The sequence below is a fragment of the Neopelma chrysocephalum genome, unplaced genomic scaffold, assembly GCF_003984885.1.
Source record: "Neopelma chrysocephalum unplaced genomic scaffold, ASM398488v2 Primary Assembly neopelma1_23, whole genome shotgun sequence".
Classification (NCBI taxonomy): Eukaryota; Metazoa; Chordata; class Aves; order Passeriformes; family Pipridae; genus Neopelma; species Neopelma chrysocephalum.
Window position 1 is genome coordinate 36090204 of NW_020897691.1, and position 14123 is coordinate 36104326.

At 38.6% G+C, this 14123-nt stretch overlaps 1 protein-coding gene across 4 annotated transcripts in view; it reads right to left on the reverse strand.

Moving 5' to 3' along the window:
• The window catches only part of AFG1L (AFG1 like ATPase), a 65011-nt gene that overhangs the window by 25625 nt on the left and 25263 nt on the right, over nucleotides 1–14123 (reverse strand). For all 4 annotated transcript variants that reach the window (XR_003535940.1, XM_027693740.1, XM_027693724.1 and 1 more), the window contains one exon: nucleotides 12336–12394. Coding sequence is in view for 3 of the 4 variants with exons in the window: in XM_027693740.1 (XP_027549541.1) it covers nucleotides 12336–12394 (59 nt within the window). In the remaining variant the exon portion in view is untranslated. The remainder of the gene's footprint in view (nucleotides 1–12335; nucleotides 12395–14123) is intronic.

The window sequence follows — 14123 nt, forward strand, 5'->3', positions numbered from 1 at the left end:
CATGGAATCCTAATCAACAGCCACAGAACTAACTGGAGTGCTCAGATTGTTAGCACTTAATTGTCAAACCCACGATTGTAACTATTGGTTTCCATTTCTTAAGATGGAGTTTTAAAATTTCAAATTTCATTTACTTGGGCTAAACTTCTTTTGAAATAAATACTTATTATTGAAGCTACAGTCAGTCTAGTAGAACCATCCACAGTTTCCAAAAGATTTTCTATTCTACTGAGATATTTAAAAGTCTGACTTAGTCTATTCAATTCAAATGCATAAAATTACTTAGTCATACAATTTATTTTGAAGTCATTTATGTATTTACAGATACAAAGAACAAATACAATTACATAATTGAAAATGCAGTTAGTAAGTTAAAAATACAGTGTGAGCATGCACTCATTTCCACTGAAGTGGCATAAAAACTTTGTATTCCAGAAGGAAAAAAAAAGGATAAAGCCTCAAGGCTCACCTCAAGATACAACACCAAAAACAATAATCTTCAGACAGAATAGATAAAATCAGACTGTCAGTAGAGCTACTGTAGGAAGTATTAAATACAGACTAATATCAATACATTTTTCTTCCCGTGAGCACCTGTAACATTCCTTTATTGCTGCAATCAAGAATGGTAGTTACTAAATTGTTTAACTGCTCAAGAAAACAAAGTACACGACATGATAGATCATTAAGAAGCGGAACAAAGGTTTCAGAAAATTTAAAAAGGCAGTCAAAGTTAACCGGATAACTTGCAAGTTCTAGAGACGTGTGTTTCCCATGTGTCACAAAAAGCCCTGAAATGCTAATAGATAACCTTGTGGTCCACATTAAACACTGTACTAAATATCACTTGCCCCTGTGAGCTCAAATATTGTGATCAGCTGAACAACTTTGATAATGCAGGTGAGTAGATATTTCTTAACCTTACTGAAAATCATTGTAAGTCATCTCTGCTCTGAATTTTAACAGCATTAAAAAAAAAGAAAACTGAAAAAACAACATACAGATCATCCTGTTGGACCACAAGAATAGACAAACTAGTCACCCCAGAATCTGAATCAACAGCCAAAGAACTAACTGGAGTGCTCAGATTGTCAGCACTTAACTGTCAAACCCACCTATCTGAGGACCTCCAGAGAAGATGTAGGGGAACAGAGACATTAGAGTGCTTCAATTTAGGATGATCATTACCTTAATTCCCACATCTGCTGAGTTTCTGCAGCCTTTCACACCTGTGTTAAACCAGCCACCTGCAAATGCAGCAGCAGCAGTGCATCTGCCATATCAAATACACTTTCCATATGAGCAAAGAAGAGTATATGTCTATCCCCACACATGCAAAGCTGCACAATTAATACTCTTGGCCTCTGTGTAGTTCTGAACAAGCACATTAGGACAACTACTACTAGGAACCAAGCCATGCCTATCTAAGAAGTGCAACTTTCAGCTACTCTTTCTGAGCAAAAGGAATCATAATTTTTATGTAGGTCTCATCCTCCCTTTTCAAGTGCATTCTCTGATTTGGTGTCCATTAACAATACACAGGATCACTAATATTCCTTTCCCCCAGCAAATCAGAAAAACAATGAGATTGTTCATTTGCAATCATTCTTCTCATACATTTACATCCAGCTTAAGAGAGAAAAACTTTCACATCACACAACACGTAGACACATGATGAGAGCACCCCAGCCAACAACAGAGGAAGAGCTCCTCAGGTAAACAAAGCTCACTAGACTTAACCATTTTTATTTTTTATTATTCGACTCCATATAGTGTTAGATTATCAACAATAATATTATTCCTTCTTTCTCAAAATTCTTCCTTAAATGAATTCAAGAAAAGGTTTCTCCATCCAAAGGATACCACTACAAACTGGCATTTTCCATAACTGTGGTACAAGAAGAATTGTCTTAAGCAAAAATGTAGCATGTCATGAAAAACTTATTTCCGACATACAAAGCACAATCACAGTGCTTTGAGTAACTTCGGTGTACTCTCAAAGTCATCAGCAAGTGACAGTCATCAGCATGTTTCAGAATGTAAAACTGGTCCAACTGGGACCCAGAAGCTGGACAAGTCATAAGCTGGACAGGCTGTCAACAGCCTGCTGAGAGAAGTGTATGAGGTTATGTGCAGTGTTTCCTCTCTGGTGCAGCTGTAAAAGGAGATCAACCAGACTGCTGGTCATGCGCATGCATGGTACACGACTTGGATGTAGGACTGGAAGAGATACTAAACAAGTTTTGCAAAGACACAGAACTCAGAGGAGCTGTTAACTCCCTCGAAGGCAGGGAGGCCCTGCAAAGAGACCTCGACAAATTATAGGACTGGGCAATGACCAACCTCTGTTCAAGAAGGGAAAGTGCCAGATTCTGCATCTGGGGTGGGGCAACCCTAGATGCACATACAGACTGGGGAATGAGATATTGGAAAGCAGTGCTGCAGAAAGGGTCCGGGGGGTCCTGGTCGATTGCAAGTTGAATGTGAGTCAGTAGTGCCCTGGCAGCCAGGAGGGTCAACCACCTGTGCAGGGCTAAGGGTTGGACTTCATAATCTTTGTGGGTCCCTCCCAACTTAGCATATTCTGCAATTCTCTGATTCTGTAGTACAGGTGCAGGACCTTCCAGGGGCTGCTCCTTTTATCCTTTTGCCTTGGGTTTGTTTGGTTTTTTTAAAAAAAGTAACCAAGTTTGTTAAACTCCCAGCTTTCTGCTACACCAATCCACAGGAATGAGATGTACTCAAGGGGAGGGGAAAGGAGAAAGAGAATCATCAGGTATTTGGTGATGGATAAAAACTTGGTCCAAGCATAGTTGGGTGTGCATGTAGTTTTTGTCTCCTTGTTCAGATGTTGTTGAAACAGTAGACTTTAAAGAAAATGTCAATGAATCCTCATAAGCACTATACATGACCTCTGGGGTAATTAGCAATCATTCAAAAGCAACAAGACTAAAGTGTTCTATTCTTTATTACTGTCAGCTCTTGTCTTGATCAGCATTTTAATAAAGATGGTTCATTTCTAAGACAGTTTCATGAATCAGTCATAATTACATTCTGACACGCAGTGAATAGTAAAGCAAAACTAAATATCACTTCATCAACCTTTCTAACCTTTATGCAAGTATTAACTGTAAATAATTTTTACACAGTCTTACAACAAAAAATCCACACATTTCTTAGCTTTGTACATACTCTACCCTAACTGAATTTCCTGTGACCTATACCTGAAAGAAAAACCCCAAACCCTACAATCAGGAATAATTACTTAGTTTTGCATGATATTCAGGTATTGCCTTTCACAGATCAAATCAACTTCAAGGAGAAAAGGCTATTTGTTCTACAAAACAGTGCAATGCTTTAAGTGGTTAACTAAATTTTTTTACAGTCTTTTTTCCCCTATATTCTTCTGCAATAATGAAATATGGGTAATTGCTAAAATAGCCTTAGATATATCACACTTAATCCCAATTGCAAACACTGTAACAAAACGAAAAAACAAATAACCACACAAAGCAATTTTGAGGAAAACTTTCTAAATATCATCCAAGAATCTTCTAAAATATGAAGGAAACATCATGGTCAGTTTGATTTTGGATGACAAACATTTTATTTGTGAATTATTTTTCAATGGACCTAGAGCACAAAGATCTGGGAAAAGAAATACTGCCAAGTATAATTTTTTCAATGAATCTTTTTCTTACACTTGTTACAAGAACGTTTAGACTTTAAACTTAAGAGCTTAGCAAAGGTAAACTGAGAGGCAAAATTCATTAAGTGGAAGTTGCATGAGTTTACATTACAACCTTCAAACTTTAACAACTAAGAAACCCCACTATTCTTGCTACCACAAAGAACATATGATCTATTGTACAACTTTTCAATAACTTATTTTAATGTCTAGCTACAAATCAGCTACCCCCTAAGAAGAGGAAAAATAGACAATTAACTTGTAAAATAATGGTGCATGAATAAAGAGAGAGACTCTTAAAATGTACTGTTCTGTGAATACTATTTCAGATATTCAGACAAAAGTGAAAGAACTTAGAAGGTACAGATGTGGCTGTGCTGGCTCAGAGACAAGTAGCCTCTCCTTTTTCCAGTCAGGGAGCAGAAGAATGGCAGAGTAAACCTCCATGCAATAAGAATTACACTGAACAGCTCTCCCCATTTCACATCACTTAGGAAAAAATTCTCCTTGCAGAATAAGTATAAATAAAATAAATTAAAAAAAAAACAGGCCAAACCTGCAAACCACAAATCACTGTATAACACCCACTTTTGCTAAAGAACCAATAATGACTGTAACTTTCAATCTCCTAATAAGCAAGCTGTGGCATTCTGTGAAAAACAAATGCCAAGAGTTCACACTGAATTTATAACATGATGTTTCGTAAGCTAAGGGTCAAATTCACCCCTAATACATGTACTTCATTGGAATTATACCCCGGACAAAGTTATTTGTCTAGATTTCTTTTATGCTGTTGTTTTTCTTTTTAACATTTGATTTGTGTTTCTTTTCCCAGTATTAGCCTTTGCTCCTGCCAGAACTGTTGGCAGGCAAGGAAAAAAAAAAAAGGAAAGAAAAAAAAAGTAGTATTGATTTACAAAACTGGATTTCCCAGAATAAAAAAAAAAAGCGATTAAGGTCTAAACAAAGGCTAAAGATGGCTTACGCTTAGCTCTGATGAGGTCCACTACCTCATTACCAACAACTGAAAACTTCTGATGCATTTTGTTTCAAGGGAATCCAAAAGTCCTTGCTGTAAAGCAGGCTGGGGGGTGCAGGGTCCATTCACTCATTCTGTATCACAACCATTATGTAAGAAGTATAAAACACTGCCTTTATGCTGCCAAACCACAATGACTCTTCTTACATCAAAGCGTTTTCACCACTAGGGTTTTTTTTCTCTGAAATTTATTCAAGCCAAGGGCAGGGAGACAACAATTCATACACGCTAATTACACCTAATTATCTATTCCTTCCCCCCCCTCCTTTCCACCAGCTTCGGCCAGTGTTATTTGCTATCTGGGTTTCTCACAACCTCCCCTTGCCCTGTCCATCCAACTCAACAGTAAAGTCTTTGAAGAAAACAGTTGTGGCTTCTTAGAATTTTAACAATATAAGGTTCAACTCAAATTAAATTATTCTATTATTAGTTTTGACACATTTATGTGTTAAATATGAAGGCCTTGTTAATTTGGCAAATTCTTCACATCTCTTCACGACTAGAATTGCTGGTAACACCCTCTCTTGTAGGAGCTTCTCCTCATGCTTTCTTTTCATGATCTAAATGAAATGTTTATTGGATTAAAGTTCTTCTCTGCAGACCTCCACGGTGGCCTGTGACAAAGAGCTTAAAAGCTTTATTAATTGGCTCGGGCTTTTTGGAGGGAGGCAGGACCTCATTTCACATTGCATCACAAGCAAACAGAACTGCCACGTGTAATTAGACTAATTTATCCTGATATAGCAGGAATCAACTATTCCATACCTATGATATGCTTTGATTTACTTATTTTAATCAAGGAGTAAACAAACCAAGCAAGAGCTCAGGAAATCCAAGCAATTAATGGGAGGGAGAAGGCAGAAAGCCTGGCACACAGCTACAGTAGCAACTATTTTATCCTAAGATAAATTTTGATCTGCATCTAAATAAAGTTTGTACGAGCAAGCGTGTAAGACAGATGTAGAAGGTTAACAAACTGAACAGCTCATCTCTCAAGAATACAATAAAGCAACAGGTACATTATAAAATATTGTAACATTTAAGTGCTCTAAACTACAGATTTCAAATAAATCTTGTGTTTTAATGTAACACATACATACATAGAGATTTAGAAGGTTGAATGCAGAAAGGATTGGTAACTTGAATCTGGCACCCTGTTTTCTATATACAACATTTGATTAGTTGATAGTCTCACAAATTTGTCCAACTAAAATCACTCAGAAATTATACTGATGTTTGGCACAAAAATACTTGCAGTCATGCTATATTTCCTATTTTTATTTTTTCTGTGTTTAATTAGGTACACTTCACAAAAGACGAGTACTTCTATTACTTGCAGAGAGAGAACAAGAACAAATGCTCCTTCTACTTAGGAGTTTGCTTGGTTACATACTAAGAAGGGAAACAAAAGGCCCAACATCTTCAGTAATGAAAAAGTCAATTGATAGGCGAAGCCATCACAATATCAAAGGCCTAATCCCTGCAATTCTGACTCAGGTGACAGTTCACAGGGGTCAGAGTGGCTGACACTGACCTCAAAAGCAGGTTTTAACTATTCAACATACTGAAAGCTGCTGGGCTATCACACCATTAGACTGGAACAAACTGACAAATCAATTTCATCAAGGAGATGACTTTTTTGGGAGGGGGGCGAGGAGAGAGGCAGATCCGCCACTCAACAAATGCCTGCATTTCTCACACAGGTGGTTGGACAAAAGCTGACTGCACCATCAAAGACATTTTATATCTACCAAATGCCTTTGTACAAAACTAACTCCCACCATTTTCTTAGGGACAGCTCTAAATTTTTTTTAAACAAGTATTTTTCACATACACAAACTAAGTTATTGAAAAGCGAAAATGCTTTCAAGTTCCTCAACTTCTTGCTTTCTAAGAAAATGTATATTTCAATTAAAAACACAGTAATAATCATTAACCAATTTCATGAAGGAGTGCAACACAGCACATAAAAATACATTGCTTTCTATTTGAGTGCACAATGCTTACTGTTAAGAGTCATTTTAATCAAATACTGTTAAAATAAATAACTATTCGGTCTGTAATAGCAAAAGGGGAAAAAAAAAGGTCACTATAGAAAGCTGACAGGACTTTCATGTCCTACTGACAATAAATTTCTGGCTGATTCCTTCTCTTAAAGCAAAATGCAGGCAGCCAAAGCCAAACATTTTGTTTTAAAATTGTACCTTTTAAAGGTACACTCAGACTATGAAAGGCCCTAAAACTTTCTGACTTTCAGTTAGAATTTAGTGCAGTGTAGGTCTATTGCACAAAGTAAAACTGACAAAATGCAGAAGTTACATACTTGGTATTTCAACACAGCTTGACATTTTTGAACTTCAGGCCACACTTCCAGGAAACCTTTGGAAACTCAAGAACTGCTCACTGAAGTTACAGACTCTATGCAACAAACTATTTGAGGAGTTTTCCTTCCTGATTTTCTGGAGAATGAAACATTGAACTAGCCACTGAACTAGAATTAGGATTCCAGAAGAGTTAAGGGTTGATGTAAATGTCTTCATTTAACATCTGTAAAAATTAAAATGTTGCCAAAATTACTGCCAAACCAGTAAATTAAAGAACTCTTTTTTTTTCTTTTCTTTCTTTTTTTTCCAAGAGCCTCACATCATATTTTACATCAAGTTGTTAAAGATTAGTGGAATGTTGATCTGCTGGAGGGTAGGAAGGCTCTGCAGAGGGATCTGGACAGGCTGGATTGATGGGCCAAAGGCCAACTGTAAGAGGTTCAACAAGGCCAAGTGTTGGGTCCTGCCCTTGGCTCCCAACAACCCCCTGCAGTGCTACAGGCTGAAGGAAAAGTGGCTGGAAAGCTCACCAGCAGAAAAGGACCTGGGATTAAAATTTCTTCACCAAATGCATTTGTCAAGTATTGGAACAGGCTGCCCAAGGAAATGGTTGAGTTACCATCCCTGGAGGAAAGACATGTAGATGTGGCACTAAGGGACATGGTTTAGTGGTAGACTTGCAGTGCTGGGTTAACAGTTGGACTCAACAATCTTCAAGGTCTTTTCCAACCTTAACGATTCTGTGATTCCAAGATATGTATCTTTATTTATTCTGGTCACTAGTGGTGTCCCCCAGGGATCAGTGTTGGGCCCAGTCCTGTTTAACCTCTTTATTGATGATCTGGATGAAGGGGTTGAGGGTACCTTAAGCAAATTTGCAGATGACATCAAGCTGGGGGGGAGTGTCGACCTACTGAAAGGCAGGAGGGCTCTGCAGAGGGACCTGGACAGGCTGGATAAATAGGCCAAATCCAACAATATGGGGTTCAACAAGGCCAAGTGCCAGGTCCTCCGCTTTGGCCACAACAAGCCCATGGAGCACTACAGGCTGGGGACAGAGTGGCTAGAGAGCAGCAAGGTGGAGAGGGACCTGGGGGTTCTGAATGACAGGAAGCTGAACATGAGCCAGCAGCGTGCCCAGTGGCCAAGAAGGCCAGTGGCATCCTGGCCTGGATCAGGAACAGTGTGGCCCGCAGGACCGAGGAAGTGATTCTTCCCCTGTACTCAATGCTGGTGAGGCCACACCTGGAGTACTGTGTCCAGCTCTGGGCCCCTCAGTTCAGGAAGGATATTGAGGTGCTGGAGCAGGTCCAGAAAAGAGCAGTGAGGCTGGGGAAGGGACTGGAGCACAGGCCCTATGAGGAGAGGCTGAGGGAGCTGGGGTTGTTCAGTCTGGAGAAGCAGAAGCTCAGGGCAGACCTCATCACTCTCTACAACTCCCTGAAAGGAGGTCGTAGCCAGGTGGGGGTTGGTCTCTTCTCCCAGGTAACCAGCAGTAGGACAAGCGGGCACAGTCTTAAGCTATGCCAGGGGAGGTTAAGGTTAGACATAAGGAAGAAGTTCTTTACAGAGAGACTGGAGATTGGAATGGGCTGCCCACGGCGGTGGTTCAGTCACCGTCCCTGGAGGTATTTACGAAGAGACTGGATGTGGCACTTAGTGCCACGGTCTAATAGACAAGGTGGTGTTGAGTCAAAGGCTGGACTCAATGATCTCAGAGGTCTTTTACAACCTAGCTGATTCTGTGATTTGTAAATCAGCTTTAAAACATTTAGAAAATTTATGTATGTCTTTTTGGTTAGCTTAACAATTTTTGCAGTAATTATGCTCTAAGCATTTGAACAAAGTAACTGTGAGAAATGAATGTTTCCCTTTTCAAGAACTGCCTTAAAAAAAAAAACACATAGTAGTTCCATGCACTTTAAAATGCTCAGTAAGAGATCCTGCAAGATTAAAAGCTCAATCAAAACAGATTGAATCTAATTACAATTATGGAATTAAAAGATTTTTCTTCCTAATACTTCTTATCTCTGTAAAGCTCTATCTCTGTAAAATTTCATAGACTGAAGAAGCACTCTTATCTGTTGCAGAAACTAAGCCCTTCCATAAGGAATACTGTGTTCCAAAGAATTACAGCCTGTGCTGGTTTAGAAGTAAACAGGCGGGAAAAACGAGCCCAACTCAAGAGAGATTACAAGTCAGAGTTACAATTTACTGAAAAAGATTACAATAAATCCAGTGATACAGAGAAAAACTGGTTTTCACCCCCAACAAACAGATATATAACCCAGCACCCTGGGACAAGAACAGAACGGTGTTTGACAGCCCCTGTGCTGAGCACCATGTGGCCCCCTGGGTGCAAAGTAAAAGGAAAGGAAAATCTGTTGGTCTGGATGATGATCGCAGTTGTGTTGAAGTTCTGGTCCTCCTCTGGATCCGAGGAGTGGTACCAGAAGTCCCAAAACCCGAAGTTTATATATGCTCAGGTTCAAGTGGGAATGCCCAGTACCTCCCCCAGGGCAGGGAGTGTCACAATGGGTGATTTAACTCTTTGAGTCGTGGGATATTTTTGGACTCTTTAATGGTCTAGGTCGTTGCAGCTGCCTATTATGCCAGTCCAGCATGGCCCATTAGTAGACATGACCCCTCAGGCTGGGTATGAAGGTGCTAATGCCTCCCCGGAGGGTAGTTATCATAGTTATTAGCATGTAAACAAAAGAAACACTCCTCACAGGGTTTCTTTAACACCCAGCTTGTAGCCTGAGGTGTCAGGTGTGCCCTGGGCAACTGCTGCAAATGATCCATTATTAACAGTCCATCAGAAATGACACAGCGGTTATAACCACATAGTGATAAACTGGTCCCAGTCCCTGTAACTAGAACATAGCCATAACAATGAACTGATAAGTTCACAGTTTTCTCCTGTTTATGAAAACTACCACTTTGATTAAAGAATCGCTGAAAAATTACATCTCAAATGATTTAAGATTTCAAAAGATGAGAACACTGGGATAGGCTCAGAATTGGACAGGGAACACACAGAGGGCAGAAAGAGCTGCCAGTGGTGTTACTGGCCTGTCCAGTAACACAGACTTGGGGCTTTTCTGTGGCGACTAGATGTGGGACCTGAAGCATGCATCCCTAAAAACTGGAACTTATCAACTGCAACCTCATGCTGCAGGCATTCAACAATCACTTGCCCCCAGTAATCTACCAACTAGAAAGATAATACACAGACAAACTCTGGAAGACAACTGTATCTTCTCTAGAATGTTATTTCACCCTTTTGCTTTTTGCACAGAAACTGGTTTTCAGTTTTCTTTGTATGAAATAGGAACTCAAACACAGACACTGGAATTACATGGACTGCAGAAAAGAAAAACAACAATCAAGGATGAACATAGGTCTAGGAAAGAAACCATTACTTTTGATCATTTGAAGACAGGAAAACATTTTTTTATAAGCTACCTATCTAGGTATCTAGGAACTATGTCTTCCATTTATGAGGAATAAAAACAGCCTGAAATCTATTTCAAATGAAGCATCTCTTTACATCCCACCTTCCCAAGAACATTTCAAGGAATTTGAAGCTCCTGTGTTGAACTTGAACATTTTTTTCTCCATTCATTATAATGACAATATTCATCTGCCTCAAGTCTGAGTTGTAGTACTTGTTTCTTGATGCACTACTCCATTCTATGTTGCAGCTCTAGACCAATCCACTTTTAATGCTTTTCCCTGTATTCCATTCTAAAATATTTTGATCACATTCCCAGTCCTGATGAGGTGTTCTACATGCATAAACTATATTTCACTTTTTTTTTATTTCAGCTAGACAGAAAGAAGAAAAAAAGGAAACTATAAATAAGCATATAACAGATATTCTTAAAGTCTGATGATCGGTGAAATTAAAGAGCCTTACAGTTACCAAGAAGAAAACTCAGAGTCAACAAGGGAAGATACATAGAAAAGAATGATTTGCTATGGTTGCTGCATTGCAAAAAGCAATTGCATATGGAACTACTTCTATTCTTGAAAGTACTCTATGGCTGGTAGCTCTCCTACATTCCATGCAGCCAGCTACAGAATAAACCCTTTTCAAGAATCTGAAATGGAAGTGGTTGTTCATTTTTTTTATGTTTCTTACTTTTCTAAAACTATCCAGGTGAGAACCACTTTCACTGGTAACCTCCCTAACTTTACATGCAGCCATTCTAAGATGTATAGGAGTGCCACAATAATGTCAATGGCATATTAACTTCAAAAACTGGTAATTGTTCAAATGTCAACGTCAGATGAGATTTTCAAAGGTGCTTAGGCAATCAAGCAATCTCATGATTCAAAAAGGGACCACTGAAAACCCAAGGCACTGTCTTCTTCTTTACTGCTGAGCACCTTAACAGAAACATCCAACCAATGTATCTATTCAACAATTCCAAACTTCCTATCACAAAGCCAAACCTACCCTAAAGTCTACCTTACCCTCCTCTTATCTTAGAGATCAATACAGTTAACATTATTTCTGTACCTATGCTAGCAATACTTCTGTGAGTTAGGGAAATGCTGTTATTTCCATTTTACATGTCACGTCAATCCAGGCAGAGCAGGATATGAGAGGTGTATGTCAGCCCTCAATAACATAACAATACAAATGTAACTTGTGAATGAAAAATATCTGTGACTTGTCCAGAACTTAAAAGCGTGATTTCAGTGTATGTTCTTTTTAACAGCAAAATAAGCACTGATTGTATTATTCACATAGAGAAAGGATCCTCTGTTTTTTAATTTACATGAAGCAATTACAGTTTTTGACCTGTCACACTACAACATGCAGACTCGAGGAAGCTTCAGAGCTGCTCCTTGTTGAACATTATACGAAGCCTCAAAATTAGCCATTCAAAAAACTACTTACACATGAGAAAGACCCAGAAACAAGGCAATTGAGGGGTACAGAACAAACACTACTTTCCTTAAATCGAAGAAACAGGAAGTTTTTGTAGCATGATAAATGTAAGATGTCCACAAGTACATCGCAAATGTTAGAGGCATACTATGTTATACAGCATACACACACCAGCCAGCAAGAAAGTCTTATCCAAACAAACAAATTCTGCTGCCTTAGTCCAAAAGACAACTATTTGTCATACTAAAAATGTCCAGCTTTCAAGATATGTTAAGCATATATATAATCTGGAAACCAGCATCAAAGCAATCCTGTACGAATCTCTAATTTATTAATAAAACAGGGAAAACCGAAAGGCATCTAACAGGTGGCTCTCCTTACCTTCAGCACAGCAATGAATGGTACAAAATTAGCTCTCTGAAGACCATTTTTATAGAGATCTGAAAGAAAGAAAATCAGTACCATTTTGCTACTTAGTCTTAATAACCATGTCAGCTTGTCTTCTAGTCTAGCAAATAAAACTCAGTGTTGCTAGAGACAGGAAGAGGAACAAAAGGCAGAAAAGGAGAGCTGAAATTGATTTCTCTTCTTTTACTGTATGAAAATTCAATACATTCTTAAGGAAGAAAGGAACATCCTGAGGAAGCCTGAAAAAGGCAGGGAAGGAAAAAATGATTTAGATCTCTAATGACATAAAACTGATTCTAACAGAAGAAATTAGACTATCATTGTTTTAAAGTAAGGTTATAAAAATCATTTGTAATGCTGGGTATGATGCTAAATCCTGAGTATTTGGCAGAGGGCAAAACCCCCACATAAACTAAAAATACACAATTTGAGTTTACAAAGTCAGCATCATTCTTTTTCAGTGTACTGTGGTATACTTTATCTTCTAGCAATTCTGCCAGGTACACCCCCCTTTTCCAAAGCAAGAAAAAGGGTTACCCCCAAGGCTAAAAAATGAAAATTAAATTATTATGTTAACTTGGGTAAAGTTGCTAAAAATACAACCTAAATTTAAAAAAATGAGATGTTATGTAACGAAATGCAGATCTGTACTCAAAGAAAACACAAATTAACAAAAACAACTGCAAAGCAGCATTTTTGGTCTTATTTATCACCATATATTTATACAACATAAACTTATCTTCTCTGGAAGTTATCCAACTGCCCAAGAAGTTCACAAGAAAATGACTTCTTTCAAAATGTAACCACTTAAACTGTATGATGAGCTGCTCTGTTTCATTAATATTAGGAAGCCTTATAAAAAGGCAGTAAAGCACCTGTAACTGATGGGAGGAATGAGTAAGATAATGCAGACACCTGGTAGAGATATCACAAGAACTCCACATAAAGACCATTCCAGGTTATGATTATGACTTATATTCCCCATAATGCTTGAAGGCTACACCTATGCTAAAGCTTTTATGCTTTGCCAACACCTCACACTGGACAGAAGATGCAGCATGCATGACACACCAACACAACACCTACAGAATGGTTTTCACAAAATTGGATATGTACACAGAAATATTTAGGAAAATTATCAGTGAAGGAGATTCCACACCTAATTACTAACAAAGCTGTAGGAAGCCATGTATCATGCTCATCCACAACTCTGCAAATCAGGATGGCTATACATTTGTTAAAAGTGTATAGCAATTGCATATTCACTTGCAAAGATTAGTGAACATGTAACAACCCTATTAGATAGCTATTCCTGTTAGGTCTTTTAATTAGTAGGGTTGTGAGTTCTGTATAATGTCTCTGTTTTGTGAGGATGAGAAAGTAAACAGTAATTTTGGTGGAGAAATGAAGCCAGGATTCCTCAAATACTGCACCTCAATATTTCCCCTCATATCCCCCTAGGGCAGAAGTTCAACACAGTTAAGCATAGCACTAATGTTCAGCAGCTCGATACATCTGCTCTCTAATGAAAAAGTCACTTTTCCTCTTTGTATCGACAGGAAACAAATATCTCCATTCATTCTTAAACCTTGATGTGGCATACTACAGTAACTCAACTCTCTTTCCTGTGGGAGGATTTTAGACATGCCGTGAGCATGCAGGAATAGTGACAAGGGAAGAGACAGGCATTGACCAACACCTGGACTACAACATAGTTCAGTTCTGGAGATGCTGTTTTTGACATTCTCTGTTGGGCAGCTA